The 23,493-nt window shown below is 37.0% G+C and overlaps 1 protein-coding gene across 1 annotated transcript in view; it reads left to right on the top strand.

The window, feature by feature from the left end:
• TTC39B (tetratricopeptide repeat domain 39B) overlaps positions 1-9,759 on the top strand; it is a 59,330-nt gene extending 49,571 nt beyond the window's left edge. The window contains exons 14-19 of the mRNA XM_015820037.2: positions 665-756; positions 3,055-3,175; positions 4,073-4,184; positions 5,275-5,392; positions 5,781-5,897; positions 6,955-9,759. Coding sequence (XP_015675523.2) covers positions 665-756; positions 3,055-3,175; positions 4,073-4,184; positions 5,275-5,392; positions 5,781-5,897; positions 6,955-7,051 — 657 coding nt within the window. The 3' untranslated portion in view covers positions 7,052-9,759. The remainder of the gene's footprint in view (positions 1-664; positions 757-3,054; positions 3,176-4,072; positions 4,185-5,274; positions 5,393-5,780; positions 5,898-6,954) is intronic.
• Positions 9,760-23,493: the final 13,734 nt, after the last annotated feature.

Below are 23,493 nucleotides of genomic sequence, written 5' to 3'. Positions count from 1 at the left end.
GGTAACCCAGTTCTGTTGTGAAGTGGTAAGAACACTTCATGCTTACACAATATGCCGTAATACAAGCCTCCCTGTATTAAATAATCAAAGGCCATTCAGCTTGACATTGGTTTAAACGAAATGGTTAATTGTAACTAATTTTTAGCAACTGGGAAATTGACAAAGTGGAAATTACAGTAACAACCACTGAGAAAAAAATTGCTTTGCTAGACCACTATGTAACAAATTCCACATTTATGATTTTTTTTTCAATAAGATGGCCCCTTGCTTTTCCTATGTCTTCATTCAGATTGCAAAAAAGAGCATCTTAAGCATGGGCATTTCTAAAAAGTCACAATTATGTCAAAATTATAATGAATTACTTATGATGTCATCAGGCAAATAACACAACTGTGTACGTGATGTCTGACACAAGTATATAATTAGAGACGCTAGTGGTATCATCAATCTGTCATCTATTGTCTCCCCTTTTGCTTATCACAGATACCTGTGCCTTGCGTAAGGCAAAACCTTGATGGTAATTTTAATGAAACAATAATTTGGTTTAATAGTTCTGTAATTACACAGTGTGTACAAGGAAATGACTGTGTAATAAATCAGGCATGTTGTAAGAAACTATACATGTATAAAAAGAGATTGAATACTTTTATTCTATTTTGTCTAGGCAATATATGTGTTCCAGAAAGCTGCCATTTTGTGCATGCTTCCTGATGCTGATGTGAAAACAACAGGAGAAGATATTGTAGCTTTGTTTCGGTAATACTTTTCAAAAGAAAGGAATTTATTTAAAGCTTAATCTTCAAAGCTATATATCTTGAAAATGTCATGTTTTTTTCCAATTATCATTGCCTTAAACCTGCTCACCTGAGAAAGATGTTTGCATTTATAACCTTCTGATTTGTGGGGGGGGGGATCCTTCCCTATGGGTTTGCTATAGAGTTTCTTCTGCCATGTGAATTTATATTCTAGAGTGAGAGATGGCATATAAAATAAATTCTAGACCAGACATGTCAAACACAAGGCCCGGGGCCGGATGCGGCCCGCAAAGTGGTTTCATGTGGCCCATGAAGCCATCCTGGAAACAGTGAGGGAATGGCCCCCGGTGGCCATCTATACTGAAATGCATTCAGTCTTAGCTCCACAAGGCCGTCTAGAAATAGCGAGGAACCAGCCCCTGCCACGTCAGCCCCGCCCCCTGGGTGCATGCTGGGGAGGTGTCACCCTTTGTGAGGAATGAAGAAATGGACCATGCCTTGGCGCTTGCCCCGGTCCCACCCCCTTCTGCCAGAGACTCTCAGATCTGTCCCACTCCTGCCCAGGCCCCCACAGGCACCCTTGACGCGAACGATATAGAGCTGGCCATGCCCACCCAGTAAGGCCGCACCCACTCCAGCCACGCCTACCCAGTAGGCCGCACCCACCTTAGCCACACATCCCGCCCCCCCCGAGGGCAACTGCAATGCTGATGCGGCCCTCAATGAAATTGAGTTTGACACCCCTGCTCTAGACATAAGTCTATATTACACTTAGTTAAAAAGTGTTCTAACCACTCCTCTTCCAACCAGTAGCTTGTCTTAATTATCTAGGGATAATTAGTTCACAGTTTTCACATCCAAAGGGAGAAATCTGCTTCTGATCTGGCATGAACACACATTTGGGGAATCCATAGTGCACCTAAAGAATGCACATATCTGTTACTGAAATCAGATTTTTGCTCCGTTCTGCTAGAAAATTCCCAACTTAACTTTTAAGACTTGGCAGATTAGCTTCATTATAGTCAAATACTTGGACTTTCTTGCAAGATTTTTTATATCATCGATCAAATTCCATACTTTGGCCCTTACAAATTATACTGGGGATACAGTTGCATGTAATTCAATGGGATTTGCCACATTTGAAAATAGATAGGCATGAGACATCTCTTAGGGACTTCTGTTCTTTCCTTGTACAGTATATGGTTTATTAGTAGGTATGCTTTAATAATAATCTTGATATCATTTTATTTTCCAAATATACAGAAAGAGTCTGAAAAAGAATTTTACATTTTTTACATTGTAACTTTGGAAATAAATTTTTTGAGTTGCTAGCGTGGAAGCATTTTGTAAAGTATGCTTGGAAAGCTTTTTGTCTACAAGACAATAAGCTAAGCACTGTTCACAAACCTGCTTTATTACTGGAATTTACATGAACGATTTCAGCTCACTGTTGGACAGCCTTCATCTAAACGTCAGATTAGATTCATTGTTTGATCCTTTCTCCTTTCCCATGATATTCTCTTTTGTTCTTGGTCTCCTGTCTCTTTCATTGCTTTCTTGCAGATTTTTGAGATGAAGTTCCCTTTAGTGTTTAGCATTTTTATTTTCTGTACCTGTATATATAGCTAAATATTCCATAGTGAGGTCCTCCTAGCTGGTGATGCCATGATTATGGAATTCTGCTAGGGTTGGCATTGATCCTTTAAAGCAGGAGTGTCAAACTGGCGGCTCGCAGGCCGGATATGTCATGCGCAGGCCACACCCACCCCGGCTCTACAAAGGCAAAAAACATTGCAATACGTCACGATAAGTCATGTGACACAATCAAGTTTGACACCCATGCTTAACGTTGGCAATTTTAAGATGTATGGACTTCAACTCCCAGAATTTTCCAACTCTCAAGAATTTTTTCAGAATATGCTGGCTGGGGAATTCTGGGAGTTGATGTCTTAGAGTAGCCAAGATTGAGAAACTCTGCTTTAGATTTTTCTGAACCATTTAAAGACTCATTTGTTCATCCAAAGTTTCATTTGATCTATGTTGTTGTGTTTGTTGTACTTTTATAATTTTCATTTGCTATAATTTTCTATGATTCGCTTCCATTTTTATTTCTAAAAATACACAGCAGGTATTACCAATATTATACATTAAAACTAAAATACCCATCTAGGCTTTATTATACAGTAGAACTTGTTATAGGTTTGGGATTACTGAAATAGAATTGGTAAAGCAAAAAGGCTTAAAAATCAACAATATGAGCTTTTCATGTCTAAAGAAAGTACTGTTTTTCCTCTTACAGGCAAGTAGAAGGCCTAAAGCAAAGAATTGCAGGAAAATCTATCCCAACTGAAAAGTTTGCTGTGAGAAAGTCACGACGCTATGGGACCTCTCCTCCTGTGAAACTAATAGTGCCTGCTCTGGTATTTACAGCAGACTTACTTCAATCATCTTTTGAGTGACAGAGTAAAATATGTGTGTGTATGTATTCTTGTACATAACCAAGGAAAATTAGATTCCCATTTGGCTTTAACATGGAAGCCCTAATTTATTTATTAGATAAAAGCACAGAAGAAACCTATCTACTGACATTTCCTAAATATTGCTAAGATAAATTTAGAAATATGTAATCTTACTGGAACCTATATACAGTACCAATGTACTGAAGTCTGCGATGTGAGTTATAATATTTCCAACTCTTCAGAGGCTAGATGCTGAACATAAATTATTAGCAAATTGTGCAGAATATATTTTCTAATTAATAATGTAATATGTCTGCCAAGATCATTCCATAAAACTTTAGAGATACATAGATACAGGATCTAACCAATTTCAGTCTTTGTTATGAGCCAAGTTATATAATAAATATTAAAGGAATCATCTACAATTTACAGGCTGCTACAATTATAATCAATGAGATCATATTTGTAAAATATTTTATCATTTAATATTTAATAAATATACTAAATTATATGAGTATTTGTATACTTACATTTTTATTTCAATTACCAAACAGGAAGAGATTCAAGAGGGCAAATACAAAAATTAAAATCTGGCACTTTTACCGAAAAAGTATTAATTTTTAATTTGCAATTTTTCATGAAGTATATCATCTTTATAGCTGCTTCCTTTATATTAATATTTGCTTTTCAGCTAGATTCAAATCATAAATTTGTTACATTTTAAAGTTCTACAGTTAATTTACACTGAAAGAAATGTTAATGCTAAATGCTAAACAACATCTAGCTTTAATCAGAATAAATAGATAACTTATTGTAAATACCGTAAGTACTTTTCATTCAATGGCTTCTTTTTCTCAGGAAATGATGTATGTCTGGAGTGGGTTTTCAATTCTTGGAAAGAGAGCTGACTTCACTGAAAATATGTTAGTAACTATTGAAAAAGAAGAAACCCTTTTAAAAAATGAAACTCGTGAGTTTTACTTTGATTTATAAGATATAAATTACAAAACAAATGTAACTGAGTTAGAATATTTAACTATTCTATGAAGAAAAGACACATTTGCAGGCCTTTGAATTCAATGAACCTATACTGAGTGCCATAATAGAAGCCTGTTCTTTTCATGTACTCTCAATTCTGATGAATCCATAGAAACTCACACTGATAAATCCTACTTTTACACATTGCTTGTGCTTGATAACTTTAACAAGGGCCATATTTTTATACACACACATATGTACACAAAATTTTATTTAGAAATATTAATAAGCGGAGTTTTCCATATTCTAGGGAAAAAAGCCTCTTGTTAACTATACTTTTCATTCTTTCAAAAGGTTATATAGTCTTAATTTAGTTTACAGTAAATATGAAACAAGAGAAAGGTTTGTTGTAACAATAGATGTTGGTTGATCCTGGGTGGTGTGGATTTTAAAATTCTAAATATGCAGCAACTTTATTATTGTTGTAAATAATAATAAAAAAGATTGTGAGTACAACAGGTATATGGTTTTCAAAGCAAAACTGTTGATGCATTTTGCTTTGTAACTTTTTATTACAGGTAGCAAATGCAATAAAAATATTATTCAGGGAGATCCTGTATCAACTAAAGTGTCATATATCTCAAGGCTGTATAAATAAATGCAAAATAGTATTTCAAATATCAAATTCATTTTTTAAACATAGCAATTAATAGAGCTATTTTCATGATTTCTCACATATTTAATACCATGCCTGTTTCCAGAGCTATCATTTTGACCAATAATTGAATATGAATTAATGAAAGGAAGTGGGAGAATGGTAGATGATTTACTTTATTTTGAAATAGTTATTTCCAGTAAAAAGATATACTTTATAGATAGTCTGCTTTATACTCAAATAGAATATTACCAAACAACATTTTTTATTAATTTTGTTACTTTATATAAAAGTTATTAAATATTAGATTTAAAAAAATTAGATATGAAAAAAATAGTTAACTAATGATGGTATTCAACAATTGATTGTATTCACAACCTTCATTATAATGGCTGTAATTTGAAACTCACTTACGTTTCATTTTCAGATCACAATGAATATTACATGGATGATGTATGCTTGTTACAACTACTAAAAGGATTGTGTTTGAAGCATTTAGGAAGACTCTTGCAAGCAGAGCTGTGTTTCAGCCAAGTTATTCAAAGGTAAAAATTGGGAACAGAATTTTAAGATACAATAATATTCAGCAACACAGAGAAAATTTCATTTGAAAACTTCAGTTAAAACCATTAGAATATAGCTGACATTTTCTGTCCAGTTGAGCAATTGAGAATTTTCCCTGGATAGACACCAGCCAAATGGATCATGAAACTTTTGCAGATGCAGAGATCCCTCTTTTCACCTGTTTGTGTTGGTTGCCTTCTATTGGAATGTAAAACTATCCTACCATAGTACATAAATATGGTTTAAGGAAGGCATAAGGTAGCTAATTTTAACTAGTAATTTTTTTTATAGATATATTCAAAGAAAAAGAGTTTCAACAAACCTTTTTAATTGCCCTTAATAATGATATAATGTCCATTTGCATTTTAGTGAGAAGCAATTAAAGTACGATACCTACTTAGCTCCATATTCAATGTACGAGTTGGGTGTTCTATATAAACAACAGGATGAAAGAGGAAAAGCTATAAGATGTATAGAAGCTGCAAAGTAAGTAGTAATTATTTTATACAACTATAATCAATAAATACACAAACTATATTGATTTCAGCTTACTTAATTAGCATAGTTAATTCAAAATATCTTGCTGATTGAAAAACATGAACAGGAAACATTTGTCTACTCCCTTCCTGACAGAAGAGATCAAACTGTATTTCCAAATGATTTAGCTATTTCCATATTAGAGAGAAAGCTTAATTTGTTGCACAAATGCCGAAAGTACAAAAGCAGTGGGTTGGGGAAAACAATTGAAGAACACACTCTCTGAACTGAAAATGGGAGAATTGACATAAATTTGAAAGGTTTCTTCTAGAAGATCTTGTAAATCAAAAAATGACCATCTGATTACCAGGAAATTGAAACTTGGGTATTTGAGAGTAAAAAATTAAGGTGGGATTTATCTGTACTTGAGCAGGAACTAATAGCAAATGTTGGATAATGAGAGTGTCTGGATTAGGACAAGGCATAGTCTAGAGAAGTGCTTGGCAATTTGGCAAGATGGGTGGACTTCAAGTCCCAGAATTCTCCAGCCAGCAGCATACTTAAAATTTAAAAGATACAGGTAGTCCTCGACTTATAACAGTTTGTTTAGTGACCGCTCAAGCTTACAACAGCACTGAAAAAAGTGACTTATGACCATTTTTCACACTTATGACCACTGCAGCATCCCCAAGGTCACGTGATTTACATTCGGATGCTTGACAAGTGGTTCATATTTATGACAGTTACAGTGTCCTGAGGTCATGTTTTGTGACCTTCTGACAAAGTCAATGGGAAAGCCAGGTTCACTTAAGAACTGTGTTACTAATTTAACAACTGCAGTGATTCACTTAACAAATGTGGCAAGACAAATTGTAAAATGGGGCAAAACTCACTTAGCAAATTTCTCACGTAGCAACATAAATTTTGGGCTCAATTGTGGCCATAAGTTGAGGACTATCTGTAAAATATTTCCACCCGAAAAATCTCATCCACAAATTTCTCTCTTTGATTTTATTGGCGTAGTGGGGGCTGGCAAATGACCAAGTAACTGAATGTTCTTTTGCAGAAACAATTACAAGGACTATTCCATGGAATCCAGGTTACATTTCAGAATCCATGCAGCACTTAGCAGTATGAAAGTGACTCCTGCTCCAACACCATGATGCCTTCTGAGGTTGATGTGTAACATGTCTGCACAAGTTAATGTTTGAAAGCCTACAAAAATCATGTAAATGATGTAACAAGAAATGTAGTTTATATTTTCTATCATTTGTGATAATTGAATGTCTGCCTCATCATTGTGAATGCTTCTTTTTTCTATGGTTCACTTCCATATTTCTGCTTAACATTTTAGAGGAAATGTTATTTTGTTTATAGAAAGATTAATGCTTGACAATAGGGGAATATTAAAAATTGCTGGTACAATGAAGAGTAATTCCAACAACTTATTTTTTTATGGAAATACTAATATTGTTTATGCATGAAACTGTACGATACATTTGGTAATAATTTCAGCACTGCGTAAAGGCTTGTATTTCTGCAATACCTTTATTATGTAATAGGATTAACAAAAAAAAATTGGCTGCTGGTAGCCCTAGACGATGCTGTATCTGGATTTGAAGCTTAGTTTTACATACCAAAGACTGAATTACCATATTGTAGCCAAAATAATGCTTCAAGTCATTTCATGAATGTTAACTTGCATTCAGTGCAATATCCTGACCCTCTCTCTAAAGAAAGTTAGGAAAGGACTTTGAGCTTTCTTGGATAACCTAGGAGTGTTTTTAAAATATAGGAAGAAAGTATTTCTAAGTGATAAGGGTTATAAATAAAGCAAAAACCAAACAAAAGAAATGTTTCAGGTTTTGTTCCATTATATCTATTTAATTCAGCAACCTTACTGGGAATTCACTATAAAAATATGCAACTAACGTACTGAAGATTCTTATGCCCCTCATTAACACTGGAGGTCAGCAGGTTTGATTCTATTTTCTTCCATATATTGTAGCAAAATTCTTGAATTCTAATTTCATATTACTTATGGGATGGGTATCCGTAATGGTTATTTAGCATATTACCTTAATCAGATTTTTAAAAACATTTTGCAGTAACAAGTAATTAAATATTTTTATTGTGCATCTTAGTCTCATTAATATTTACGCATTTTATGTTGCAGTATTTTATGTCACAGAGCCTGCAGCAAATGATCATGTTTGAAGACCTATAAATGCTACCTGTCCAGGTTTAGTGTTTTTCCATAAGAATAGAAATGTGACTAATCAAGAATGTCTATTTAATTACCATAACTGTCTATGAAAGATATTTATTGGTTTCATGCATACTATAAGCTGTTTGAAATTAGTTTTTTCCTTGTCTTTCTCTTTCTGTATTTAAATTATCAGCTGCTAAATAAATGGAAAAGCTGGGCTTTTAATTGTCATGGACACACGCACAAAGTCCATGTTCATAAGCAGCGAGTATAGGAATACAGGAATATTTTTTTCTAAATTTCTTAGCATGGGTTCTTATATGAATGTTTTTTTTCTCCATTAGCTCATTGCAATTGACATTTTACTTCTTAATATACTTTATTCTGTAACATCTTTTCCCCATCTATTCTTTTACTCAGTTTTTATACCTTCCAGTTTGAAGAAAAGCACACTTTACATATAATTTTCCAACATGCTTATACTCAAGCTAAGAAAAGAACTAGCGGTAAAACCAATTTTTTTATAGCACATGTGGCTTTTATACTTTTAGTCTGTGTGACACAATGCATGGTTAATATCTTATTTCAACTTGTTACAAATTTTAAGTGTTTAAAAAGAGATTTAATTATTTCTTGCCTAGGGACCTCTCATATATCTAGATCAAAAGTATTCTTCATTTATCATTACAAATTGGCATTCTTGTGTTTGTTTCTTTGTCTAGAGTTTCCCATCCAGGACTCCATGAATGTCACTAGGTTACTTATTAAATTCTGTTAGACAAGAACATTGTAAAAAATGTAATTTCTAGATTTAAAGAATTGAATGTTAAACATAAGGATACAGTTAGGCTTAAATCTGTTTTATTCCAATTTATAGTTTTGCGTTAAAATATTACAACTATTCTATGGTTATAATCTCTGTATTAACACTGATTCTTTTAGCGTCATATTGCTTAGATATCCATATTCTGCATTATTCCTTTAATAAGAGCTAATTAGTTTCCACCTTCTGATAGAACCATTAGAGACACATTATATGTTTTTATAAAAAAAGTTACAAAAGGATTTTACTGGTGTAAGTTATAGTGGTAGTGGTTCCCATTTGATTTGCACTTTTATCGAGGCCAGGAAATCATACTCTAAATAGATTTAGAAATTTTGCTATTTGCAGCAAAACAGTCCAGCTTCTATCAAAACAACAATCCATGCTCTAGAACTGATTTTAATATTGGACTACTGTGGATGTAATTGACTGCTATTTTCCTTGTCTTGTTTGCACTGTATTTTGTAAAGCTGTCCGAAATTAGTTTTAAAAAATAAATAAACTAAAATGTAAACTATGTACGTTTACTTGGAAACAAAGCTATTTTGGTTAAGCAGAGCTTAGTTTAAGTATAAATAGGATTTAATGTTGATTGCAGTATAGCACAAAAATGACAGCAGTGTAACTGAGCAGAATTTGAAAAGAAATTATATCTAATCCTTCATGTGAGTTGTCAAAGTTTTGTTATCCTGCCTTTCTGTGACAGGCAACAAAATAAACGTGTGTATTTAAATAATTCTGCAGAGATAAGTGTTTCCTTGACTAAATAGGTTGCACATTCAATTGCAAGAAAATTGCCAAAGTATTTTTAGGAATGTGATGGTATATTGAAACTATAAATAAATAAATGAATATTTTCAACAAGAGCTTTCACACATTGCTTTGCTTTTCTCTCCTGAATACCTGCATATGGAATCCGTAGAACAGTGGTTCTCAACCTTTTTAATGCCGTGACCCCCAACCGGTCGTAAGTCGAGGACTAAACCGGTCATAAGTCGAGGACTACCCAACCGGTCGTAAGTTGAGGACTTTCCCTGCCCGGGAGCGCCACGCATGCGTGGTTCCGCCCCCTGCGCCGGCCGAGGCGTGGCTGGCAAGCGGCAGAGACTGAGCAGGCCGACCACCAGCTGGCCCAGCTCAAAGAAGGTAAGGCACCCGCCGGAAAAGGGGAAAAAAATGGCGGACAGCCTTGCTTGGCGACCCCCATGAAATGGTCGATCGACCCCAAATGGGGTCGCGACCCATAGGTTGAGAACCGCTGCCGTAGAACATCTGATCACAAACAAGAACTGTTCAAACTGTTGTTTTTTTCCTCTCACAGTGTTTAGCATTTTAACAATATTCAGAAAACAGTAACATTGCTAAAACTTAGTGTCAGCCACGATGCATGTTAAAGCTGTCCTCCTTAATGACAGGATAAAACCTGAACCAAACAGAGCTACCAGTCTTAGGCAGCCAAAACCACATGGGTTAAGCGCCCGTGTTAATAGTTGCAATTGTAATGATAGTTTCTTGAATATTCCCTGAAATGTTCAGGATATATACACATCACTTTTTTTTTTTGGCTGAATTGATCTAATCCTAAAATTGTAAGGAACTGATTTCATACAATCAGTCCTCGACTTATGACCACAATTGAGCCCAAAATTTATGTTGCTAAGAGAGACATTTGCTAAGTGAGTTCTGCCTCATTTGAAGACCTTTCTTGGCACAGTTGTTAAGTGAATCACTGCACTTGTTAAATTAGCGACATGGTTTTTAAGCGAATCGGGCTTCCCCATTGACTTTCCTTGTCAAAAGATTGAAAAAGGTGATCTCTATGTTGCTCACTGACTTGGACTCCGATATCCATTTAAACATTTTATTATTCATCAAGAACATAAACTTCCTTTCATAATTGAAAATAAAACCCAAACTGAACTTGAGATCTTTCTCTGTGGTATTAGTCTAACATTCCTAGCAAAGATTGGTGGTGAAAAACTGGGATGAAATGGGAAAACATGTTTGCTAATTTAAGCACCTTGAAGACAGGAGGATTAGAGACACCTTTTAAATGTGTTCACCCATTAATACACCATATATCAGAATATACCTAAAGCAACATTTTTGTTGTAAACTAATCAATCAATAAGAATAGAGCTGGAAGGGACCATGGAGGTCTTCTAGTCCAGGGGTCTCCAACATATAGGCCACGGAAATGGCTGGCCAGTGTGCGCACGCATGTGCGTGCTCTCCCCCCACTTACACTAGCGCCTGCAGCCCTGTTTGGGTGTGAATGGGGCCGCTAGTGCTGGGCGGGTGTGCGTGGCCCGTTTATTCATGCGTGAACAAAGCCGCTAGCGCTGGATGGGTTGCGCAGCCCATTTGTGCATGCGTGAATGGGGCCACGAGCCAATGCAGGGGTGCACGGCTGTTCTCGCATGTGCATGGCATCAGCGCATGCGTGAATGGGGCTGCTAGTGCCCGCCAATGCGCATGGTTTGCATGCACATGCATGCACGCACCAATTTGGTGTGCTCACCAATTCTAGTCCAACCCCCTGCTCAACCAGGAGACCCTACACTAGAGGTCTCCAACCTTTTTGGGCTTGCGGCCTAGAGGGAAGGAGAGCAGCTTCCAAATTGGTGCGCAAACAGCCACGTGCATTGGCGCAGCACTAGCAACCCCGTTCGTGCATGCGGCATGCACTGGTGCCATGTGATAGCTAGTGGCCCTGTTCACACATGCACAAATGGGCTACGCACTAGCGGCCTGTTCACGCATCTGCAAACAAGCCACGCACACCTGCCCAGTGCTAGCGGCCCCGTTCACGCCCACCCAAACAGGGCTGCAGGCGCTAGTGCAAGTGGAAGTGTGCATGCACGTGTGTGCGCACCAGCCAGCCATTTCGTGGGCCACGGCCCATAGGTTGGGGACCCCTGCCCTACACCACTTCAGAGAAGTGACTTTCCAGTCTGTTAAAAACTTCCAATGATGAAGCACCAACAACTTCAGAAAGCAAGCTATTCCACAGGTTAATTGTCCTCACTGTTAGGAAGTTTCTCCTCAATTCCAGGTTGCTTCTCTCCTTGATTAGTTTCCATCCATTGTTTCTTGTCCTGCTCCCTAGTGCTTTGGAAAATAAGTTGACCTCCTTTTTGTGGCAGCCTCTCAAATACTGGAATATTGCTATCATGTCCCGAGTCTTTCTTTTCTCTAGACTAGTCAAACCCAAATCCTGCAACCGTTCTTCATATGTTTTAGTCTCCAGGCCTTTAATCATCTTAGTTGCTTTTCTTTGCACTTTTTCCAAAGTCTCAACATTTTGTTTTGTAATGTGGTGACCAAAACTGGACGCTGTATTCCAGGTCTGGTCTTACTAAGGCTTTATAAAGCGGTAGCAATACTTCATGTGATTTTGATCCTATGCCTCTGTTTATACAACCAAGAGTTGTATTAGCCTTTTTGGCTGTTGCCGCACACTACTGGCTCATATTTCAGTGATTGTCCACTAGGACTCCAAGGTTCCTCTCACAGTTACTGTTTTTGAGCCAAGTTTCACCTAATCTGTACTTGTACCTTTAGTTTTTCTTGCTTAGGTGTAAAACCTTGCTTTTCTCCACATTAAATTTCATTTTGTTGAATAGAGCCCATTGTTCAAGTCTATCATGATCTTTTTGCATTCTGAACTTGTCTTCTGGCGTTAGGGGTTAATTTAATCCATAAATTAATTTCTGAAGACTTGACTTATAGAGTTGTGATTTGTTCTCCTGTGGACATTTTACCTAATTTTTGATACCCAGACATGTTTAGAGCAACACATTTGTTGTTTTACACTAGCAGACTTGAAGAGCTGTGGCTAAATGTATGATTATGGTACTGCATTGGCATTCAAAATACTTCATTAGGTCTGACTGAATTTTTTACCTACTTCTGGAATTTTGAGTAATTTCTATGCTCCTATTTGGAGGTGCCTTCATTCTTAAGCAAACACAATTAGGGTTTTGTTAGTTTCTACAGCTTTTCTATCAAAGACTTTGGCTCTTTTTGGTAAGTCCAATGCTGTGTTAAGGTTGCCTCAGGTCTAGAACTGAGGCAGATCCTATTTCCATTATTATCTTCATTTTATTGATAATGGATGGGACTTCCAAGGCCAGAGTTTTATAGATGATGAAATAATCTAAGGAATGTAACTGAATTAAAAACATTCCTTCTCAGTTTCTTTATGATTGTTAACTTTGAGTAATGCTGTGCTTGATTTTCCTCAGCAGGTGGCAATCTTAACAAAGCCAAATGAGGTTTATTTTTGCTTTCTGTTAATATTCTCATGTCCTTATTGTGTAATTTCATAAATTCTGTTTAACTGCTATGCCACTTTTCTAATTTGTGTATAGAACAGCAGGTAACTTAATCTTATGTGTTCATCTATATCAGTGTTTTTCAAAGTTGGCAACTTTAAGATGTGTGGACATCAATTCCAATTCTAACAGGGGAATTTTGGAAGTGGAATTCCATGCATCTTGAAGTTGCCAGGTCAAGGACTACCTGTACCAAATTTCATTCTGGAATTTCAGACAACCATTCAATATATATTGAATGGATCCAGTTTCAAGAGCGACATAGCTGTTATGAATATGAATTTGTTGCAATAGGAATGACCCAAGAGCATTTTTTTTCTCATTCTCCTTTCTCTTGCTCACTAAGTAGCACAAGGACTTTGCTATGATATAAGAGATCCATCTAATCTAAAATTGTAAAACACAATTATGATTGTCAAACGAAGGTAGAAAACCTTGTTTTCAGTCATGTGTGGAGATTCTTATGGAGCCCAATCTGTTTTATGTTGCCGACAACAAAATTATTATATAGGAAAATACTTTTATTTCTTGAACGTTACAAAACCCAGGAACCATTGCACAGAATGCAAGATGTTTAATCTATAAACTCTTTGGAGAGGTGAGAATTCCTCTTTGCTTCTGTCTTCCAGCCCACCAGATAAAATGTTTTCTCCCACCACAACATCTGAGAAATCATAGGAATGTTTTCCTTTCACTAGAGTATGTTGATATTGGGGAGTGAAACCTTAACATTATTTTGGACATCCTAATATTCTGTGTCCAAGGATTTCATCCAACCATATATTTAAACCTAGTGTGCCTAGGACAATGTCTTGACTAGCGAATATTTTTTCTAACCTTTATTTAAAGGAAAGATAAATTTCATTCACATAGAAGATTAAAGTGCTTATGACCACAAAGGGCATCCAAAATATCAGCACAATAACTCAACACTTTTATATGTAACTTACTTTTTTATGCTGTATTATCACCATTATATATTGTTACTGTTATACATGTCTGTTATATCCAGTGGTGGGATTCAAATATGTGAACAACCAGTTCTCTGTGTGGACGCTGCTTCTGGAAGTCCATTCTGGGCCTGGGCAACAAAAAATTAGCTACCGGTTCTGCCGAACTGGTGCGAACCGCCTGAATCCCACCACTGGTTATATCTTATTGAAGGGTGGGGGAGCATAACAGTTCAACCAAACTTGAGGACTTAGCAATTCAATTCTATTCATAGCTATTTTGCTCAGTGGCATCACCATTATTTTTTGTTGGTCTTCCAACACAAATGATACAAGATTGCATGCTTAGTATAAGGGAAAGTGAAGTGCTATGCTGGCATGAGGAAAAAGAGTTGGAGCCTCTTTGGATGAAGTCAGTCTGAATCTGGTTCTGCCTCCAGATGATTCCATTTCACAACCTTTCACTGGTAACATGGTTTGTTGGGATTTTACCCTCCAACCCCCAGCAGGTCAACTCAACCAGCTTGTCTTTGTCAGCAGAACTGGTGATGGGAATAGCAGCCTCCCTATTCCTGCTGGTACAGCTTTTCTCTAGAACTGGGTTAAGGGATGATTTAGCTTTGCTTTTCCATTTGCTTAGTTCATGGCTGGCTCAGGAATTCTGGGAGTTGAAGTCCACGAGTCATAAAAGAGCCAAGGTTGCCTACCCCTGGCTTAGTTCATTAAACATCTATTCAAACTCCTATTCAATCCAGTTAGGACTTTTCTTGCAGAGACTCTGTAGGCTGTCCTCAGCTTAGGACCACAGTTGGGACTTGAATTTCTGATGGTTGTTAAGTGAGTTGTGCTCAGTTTTACCACCTCTTATGTTGCGGTGGTTAAGCAAATCATTAAGCAAGTCTGGCTTCCCCCATTGACTTTATTTCTCGGAGCCCTCCTGGGAAGATTGCAAATGGCGATCCTGTGGCCCTGGGATGTGGCAGCTCTCATAAATGCATGCCAGTTGGCAAGCACCCAAAGTTTGATCATGTGACCGTGGGGATACTGTAACAGCTATAGGTGCAAAGTCTTGTGATAAGTCACTTTTTTCAGCATTGTCATAACTTTGAACATTTGGTGAACATTCATTCCACAGCTGGCTTGATTACATGACAAATCTGGTGTACTGTATGTGACAGCAACTCAGTCCCAGAAATCTCATATCCCTTATATATTAGAATGAGAATCCCTATTTGTAGTCTCTGCTAATTAAAGGATGGCCAATGTCCACTATGACTTAGGCAGTTTGCCTTGCCTATTTAAAGTTTTAAAAATGCAAATACCTAAAGCACTGTTTTGGAGGTAGGGGATTTTGCAATCATATTATTTTGTTGAGTTTTTAATGCATTGTTTTAATCCAGTGATTACCTTGAAATACACAATTTCTATACTACTTGCCGTTATTGTAAATCTTGGAAAGGATTCCAGTCAGTTAAAATAACCATAACAACAACTATGTCCACTGCAGAGCCCGTACTGCTGGAAAAAAAAGTGGCAACTGATGTCTGGCTAGGAACAACAGTTTTAATAGATAAAGAATAACCAGCCTATCAGTATTGAAACTGCAGACGTGAACAACTATATTCACTAAATGGCAGCCAAGAGAGTCTTGCCTATCTACTAAATGACTTCAGGAAGTCTTTGACTTATGACCGATTGCTTAGCAACTGTTTGAAGTTACAACACTCTCCCCACAAAGCTACCCATGATCCACTTTCCAAGTTAAAGTTCCAGTGCCTGTGCGGTCACATGCAGAAAACCTGGGCGGATTTGCTCTTACAACTGACCACAAGGATGCTATCTCCCTCCATCCTGCCCTGCTGGGTCCCTACAGGCTTTGGGATTGTTTCCTATCCCACTGGCTCTGACCCCCTCCTCCCTCCCCATCCACCATCACCAGTCATGCACTGTTTATTGCAACCAAAAGCATTGTTGCAGAGTGTTTCTTTGCAATATGCCATCTATTTAATTGTTTTAATTTAAAAAAAATCTTTTAAAAAATGAGGCAAAGAACCTGGCGAGCCCCAATGTGGTTTTGGGGGGCATATTAGCACCCCTAAACGATTCAGTAATATCAGCCAGATGTATAGGCATCCTTAGTTAAATATTGTAAATATTTAGTATAGTTTCATCATATGAATCAATTTATTTGTGAATTTTTGTTTAGGTTAAATAACATGCTATGGCTGTCTCAGCATTGAGAAGTATATATACTACATCTAACTCCTAGGTATATAGCTTTTTTGTAATTATGAAATGAAGATATCATTACTAATTTAAAAATGCTGTCTTTCAGTCTTCTTGAAAACATCATGATCCACCCCCATTATTGCTATCTGGAGATTAAAGCAGAGTTCTGTACATGAAAAAGCAATGATCGAATCACTACGTTCTACCGGTCGACATGTAAGAACCATGAAAATTAATGGAAGTATACAAGGGTCTTGCCAGTCAACTGTGCATGGTTTGTTACGAATTCCGTGTCTTGATTTTCGTATTTATGTTACGTATGAAAATAAAAAATTTTGAACTTTCATCGGGTTTGTTTGAATGTGTTTCAAATAAGAATTTCGACGCCCCAACCCCAATTTTTGCAACTGTGCTTGTTAACTTGCTTAATCACGTAGGGCTTTGTGACATGAATCTCTGGACTCCAGTATAAAACTGATTGGTTCAAAGTTCCTTCCTGATAAAAGATTCAAAAAGGAGATATTTTCTCAAATGAATTGCTTTACCATGGGAATTTATCAAATGGAAAAATGACTTCAAAACAACAGCATCTTGATGCAGACAGATCTTTTAAAAGTTTTTTTTTTTTTACTATCCTTTTGGATTTGTTCTAATACAGCTATTATCCACTGTTATATTAAATGTTTAAAAAAGGCAATACTATTTTTTTTTAAAAAAAAATATTGTGACATGGACGTTACAGGACTGATCTTTCTCTTTCTCAGAATTATTAATGAAACTGTAATTAAAGTTATTTGATTCCACTAATGGCTGAAACAGATTGCCAAAAGGACACAGTTACTAGAAATCTGGAGGAAAATTCCATCAACTCTTTTGATTCCACCCCTTAGGGTCTGCCTGTCTTTCTCCTACAACAGCAGCTATAACTATTATCGATACCACCTTTGCCTGGATCATGTGAAGTTTCCTGGAGCCACTCAGAAGTCATAAAAAGAACAGCACTTCCTGATCTTGTTTGCTTCTGTAATTCCAGACTGCCCACTATTGAATTTGACTATGAATACAAAGCCTATCATGATCAGTAAAGGAACTGGTGTTTTCTATTGGTGGCAAATATGAAACTATAGTAGGAGATTCTTTTCTCTTTTCCAGTTTGAGTTCCATTCTTTGTGTTTCAATCATTATCTAGGAAAATTTATTTGACTTATAGAGGAATACATGTGAATAAATAGGACACATGCAAGCAAATATAATAAGGCCATAATCAGGGAATGGAACTGTAAGGTCCCAGTCCCTTACTTGAACTTGAGATACCATATCAATCTAATCAGATAACCCAAGCGGAGACTTCTTGATCAAGCAGCACTTTATTTGATCAAATTAAGCAGCTGGGTGGCCAACAATCTGGAATGCTGGCAGAGTTACATCCAGAAGTGCCACGCATTAGAAAATTGGTAACATTGCTTTATAAATTTTGTTAGCCAATGAAAATCAGACAACAGAGCCATTACATCATAAGAAAGACATCAATCATTCCTGTACACTCCCTTATTCCCTCTTTTAGTATATCCCATCCATGTACATGTTTCCCAAGCTTGCATGAAATTTCTCTGGTGCAAAAGCTGATTACAAAAAGCAAGAAAGCAACAGTTAGACTAAACAATTTCCTTTTGTTCCAGAACCCTTCAGAACAAAACATACATTTTTCTTTTACATTTGAATTGTTATATGGATAGAATGGAATCCTAGCATATGTACAGGAAGAAGATTTTTTCCTATTTCTACTGGACCCCCCAAATGTTGCTCAAACTCTGAATAAAGAATGCCTTTTTGGTGCCGCCTGATGTGATAGTTTCTAATGCATCAAGGAACTGAATCTCCCACTTATTACTAGTGGAATGGCTGCCAATAGGCAAAAGGAATATTTTAAATTAATATTTCTTGTCAAAATGGCACAGGATCACATATGAGTCTTCACTCTGCTGCCTTATGGTAAGAAAGCAGCTTATTTAAGCATAGAAACCCATCATTCATATTATATTCTACAGGCTGGTCAAATATTTACCTGGATTTCATTTTTAAGCGCTAGGTTTTGCTATTCCTTTTGCCAATTTCATTAAAATCAGATTATAAACCTACTCGGTGCCAAATGCTCAGCATCCCACTAGTAGTTCAATCTGTGCTTCATTTCAGAAATTATTGGACCTTTTTTTGCAATATACAACATAAATATTGATTGATACTTTAAATGAAATGCACTGTGTTTTTCTAAGTACATCACTTCTGAAAGATAACTTTTTAAATTAAAATGCAGAGCACTGGAAATTATTAACATTTCATCAGCCTTGTTGCTCAGCATGGATTATTATTTTAGTTTATATATATGGATTTATACTACTGGGCAGAAAATGAATTCTGTCTTATTTTCCTTTTATTGTATTTATGTTACAACGTACGTTAAACTTAACAATTTAATTTCATTATTCTTGCCTGCATTCTTTACAGAATAGAATTCCCAATATTACATGGCTTTTGCCAAGATCAGGTGAGTTCAAGTCCTGCCTTAGCCCTGAAAGCCAGTTGGGTGAACTTGGGCCAATCTCTCTCTGTCAACCCAACCCACCTCACAAGGTGGTGGTTCTGGGGAAAACAGAAGTAGAAAGGTGTGCCGGATATGTTCATTGCCTTGAGTTATTTGTAAAAATAATAAAGGTAGGCTATAAATAAAATATTTTGTTTCCACACATTTTATGGGCAGGGACAAAATGGTATCTGCATTCAGGTCGCTGCTACACGGCCTGGAGACAAATTGCTTTTTTCTGCTGCCTTAACAAGGTCTTGCATAGTGCTGGGGAAGCTTTCTGCAGCATTCAAAAGTTTCTGCAGCACTGTGCAGACCTCTCTAAGGCAGCAAAACAAAGTAGTTTGTTTGGTGGGTGCTATTTTGTGGGAACAAAATGGCAGCTGAATTTGGATCACTGACATGTGGCCCAGGGACACATGGACTGCCCTTCTTTTATAGCCTGAAGTCAGGAGAGTTTCAAAAGGTAAGTGTGGGGCATGTGAGGAGGAGGCCCAAATGCTGCAGGGTTCTGCTGGGGTGAGATGAGGAGAGAGGTAGAGGGCACTGCAGCCACTCTGTGGTGGATCATAAGGGCGAACAACCTCAGGCCTACTGTAGCCGTCGTAACTTGAAGTGGGGTCATAAGTAGCTTTTTTGGGGAGGTCTGTTGTAATTTTCAATGTTCGTTGAATAGTCAGTTGTACCTTGAGGATTACCTGTAGTCCATTTCTGCATCACTCACAAGCCATAGTTCAAATTCGCCAACTTATCTAGTAAAGTTTACATTCTTTAGGAAGCAATTTTGCTTGCAATTTCTACTCCTATAAATCCACCCTATGTATGTATAGATTGTGCCAGACTGAAGGCTGGACCAACATGTTAATATCCTTACCACAAAAGGAAGTTGTGGACCCAACCACTTTGCATCACAGAAATTCCCTTATGGCTGGGTTTACACAATACGTTAAATCTAGGTTAACCCATACAGTCTCTGTTCATCGGACAGTTAGAAAGAAGCATATTAGTGCTTAAGATGGTCCACACAACACATTTTTAACAAAGATTATATTTTTTACAATATGTTGAACTGTTTTAAAATTACTGTGGGTAATTTACATATATGCTTGTACTCAGCTTGCTCTTGGTCACAAGTCACTCAGCTCAGCTACCAGAAAATAAACATTTATGAAAATAGTTAACTGGCAAAAACAGGACAAAAACCTGTAAAGGAATGAACAATGGGCAAGAGANTTTTAACAAAGATTATATTTTTTACAATATGTTGAACTGTTTTAAAATTACTGTGGGTAATTTACATATATGCTTGTACTCAGCTTGCTCTTGGTCACAAGTCACTCAGCTCAGCTACCAGAAAATAAACATTTATGAAAATAGTTAACTGGCAAAAACAGGACAAAAACCTGTAAAGGAATGAACAATGGGCAAGAGATAAAAAGGGCAGGGAACTTAGTAAGAATAACCTGCATTATCTCAATCTTACACCAAAAGCACAGAACATTTCAGAGTTGCTAGAAGCAGTCTTGTGGATAATTAGCATAGACACTGCCCCACAGAAACCTTTGATTATTCCAACTTTAACCCTCTTGTGTCCATAATGGCAGCAGAATAGATGGAAAGTAGGACACCAGTGATCCTGCCTCTGTTCCACAACATGAAAGAAACAATTTGATAAATGAGGATCATCTGAGGGAAAAACTATTTCCAAATAGTTTCTGGAAACTGCGCTGAGAACCAAACAACTATTCCAGACAGACTTCAGCAAGGAGATGGTATCTCTTGTGGTTAGTTCCCCATGTTCTAACCCATCCACAGGGACTATGGAAACACCAGTGATACTATCATTGTCTACATTCTGAAGCTATTTCCACATATAGGGCAAGGTTGACCTTCCAGGACATCAAGGCAGAAGAAGTAGCTAAGTGCATAAAATGACCTGACTAGATCTGAAATGGATCAAGAACATGAAGAACAAGATGCCTGTTTCGTTGGATCAACAAAAGAAAAGGTAGAAAAGGAAAAGAAAAGAAAAACATTATTTAAAACATCAGATGCGCTATTTCTTTTGTGGGCTTCTAAATACTTGTTGCCCTAAATCAGGGATGGCTCAGGAATTCTGGGAGTTGAAGTCCATGAGTCATAAAAGAGCCAAGGTTGTCTACCCCTGCCCTAAATGTTATTCAGCCAGACTCCTCTTGACAATTTTTTAAAACAGTTTCTAAATAAAGTTCTATTATTTCAAGAAAAAATTGAAATAATTTTTGGGGGCCCATTGGGAACTGGGCCGCGCAAGTGGTGGGTGAGCATGTGAAGCTCTATTTGCACAAGCGGCAGTTGGGTGCGTGAAACCATCCCCTCCCTCTTTCCTCCACTACTGCTGCTGCCGCTGCTAGTCCGCATAGCTAGAAAGATTGGGGACTGCTAGGCTATAGGACTGCCTATAATTTGCCTATTTTTTATCTTCCCTCTCTCTGATATCACAGGGAGTTGGAGGAAGCCAAATTGAGTCTTTTTTGAAAACTTTCCTGGTCCCCTGGACTTAAAACAACTTCTGCACTTGCTGTTGTTTTAGTGGCTTTTGATGATTTTTCCAATATGATTTCTATGACTCCCTTCATATGACCAAATAATTCTCTCTCACACACATAAATATACAACAAGGAGGAAAAAGGATGACATTGAGAAGGAGAAGAGAGGGAAGGCAAGGGGAGGAGGGAAGGGAAGGAAACAGGTGTTTGGGTCAGAAGGTTAAGTGACAATTGGTTAAAATTATTCTATATAAATTGGGGGGAGTTGGTTTTAACCAGTGCTTTTTTTGTAAGAAAAAAGGTGCCGGAACTCACATCTTGTTAATCTTTTATTTAAAAAAATTATATATTCAGTTCTTAGCAGGACTGGTGGTTGAAAAGTAATTAGTAATTTTTTTTCATTTGGGATCACACTAATGAAATTACACTAAAATTTACACTAAAAAATTAAAAAAGATTTTCAATTCACCAACGATTTTTTTAAATAAAGAAGTTATTTACCTTTCACACGTAGTCAATTACTGTACACACACCCACACGTCAGTTGTGTAACGAAACATAATGGTCGCCGCCCACAGTAAGCACTCAGCATGTGACCACACGACCAATCACAAGCCGAGCAGCACCATCACAACCAAGGTGGACAAAGTACGCATGCATCGGACACGACACACAAGCAGCCCGCATGCACCGTTTTAATTATTTTGCTGCTGACCTGGTATGCTCGACAGGGCGATTCAAGTCCACGTGAACCAAACATCAAATTTTCAAAAGTTATTTTTAAAACTTGGAAAATCCATCGAAAAAAGGTGCCAGAACTCCCTTCTGGTGCGTTCTATGACAAAAAAGCACTGGTTTTAACTTTGGTGATCAACTACCGGTATGTATCAGTCAGAGATCTCTAAATTGCTCTTCTTCCAGCTCTAAGGGAACTAGCCATGAAACTATCGGCACTGTCAAATGACAGTTGAAGCCAATACAATTTAAATGAAGAACCTCCTTAGGAAATATAGATTGTTGCATTCATTAATACACTGGAGGAATTGAGACTATCATAAGCCACTTTAAAAACAAATAATGCTGATTTTGTTTACTAAAGTTTCCATGAAACTATCCAGAGGTTGTGAAGAATGTAAACATCAGTTTCTGCTCAGGCTAATCAAAGTGAAGCTGATGGAAACCATCTGCCACACCAAATAAGATTAAGAAAGACAAACTAACTCTTGCCTGCTCCAAATCTAAAGGCACTTGGATATATTTATTTACAGTGCACATCACCCTGATTTTGAAGGAATTGAGATAAAGTGGAGAATTAAGAAATATTATTAAATGGCCCAAGTAAGAATCTTGAAACTTTATCAAAGGGATTACTTGCAAAATTGTAAAAAGGGATGGAATTTTGGAATGGTAAATATTTGCTCACTATAATATGATTGGTTAAACAAGATTGTCCTTAAGACAGAAAGAGGACTGCTGGATGCATAGATCAGTCCTACTGTCAAGCTATGAACCCTATTGCCTTTAGGACCACTGTGTGCTTCTAGCTTGCCAACAGAGTGGAGAGGGAAATGGGAAGAGCTTTGGATCCACAGGTGTTCTTATCATCATGAGAAAGTCAGAGCTGTGGAAGAGTTGTTTTGGTGAACCAAAGTTTCTTCTTATAACAATTACAGGGAGATAGATGTATTGGACTATGTGACTTGAACTGTCAAAAAGGAGAGGAGGAGATTCATTATTTTAATTACTTGTTTCCCACTTTTTCTTCAGAGCTAGCTTTCACTTTGAACCTACCAAAATGATTCTGTTCAATAAAATTACATTAGAAGGACTTAATGGTTCTGGTGTTTTTCTTAGTTGGGTATTTCAGCCGGAGGTTGACACTTACAGTGGAAGGATCATAGAGTTGGTAGAAGCCCAATAAGCCAGGGAAATGCAAGAGATGGCATTG

The sequence above is a fragment of the Protobothrops mucrosquamatus genome, unplaced genomic scaffold (assembly GCF_001527695.2).
Source record: "Protobothrops mucrosquamatus isolate PMUCROS unplaced genomic scaffold, P.Mucros_1.0 scaffold1045, whole genome shotgun sequence".
NCBI classification, from domain to species: Eukaryota; Metazoa; Chordata; class Lepidosauria; order Squamata; family Viperidae; genus Protobothrops; species Protobothrops mucrosquamatus.
This window is presented reverse-complemented; position numbering and strand designations above follow the sequence as displayed.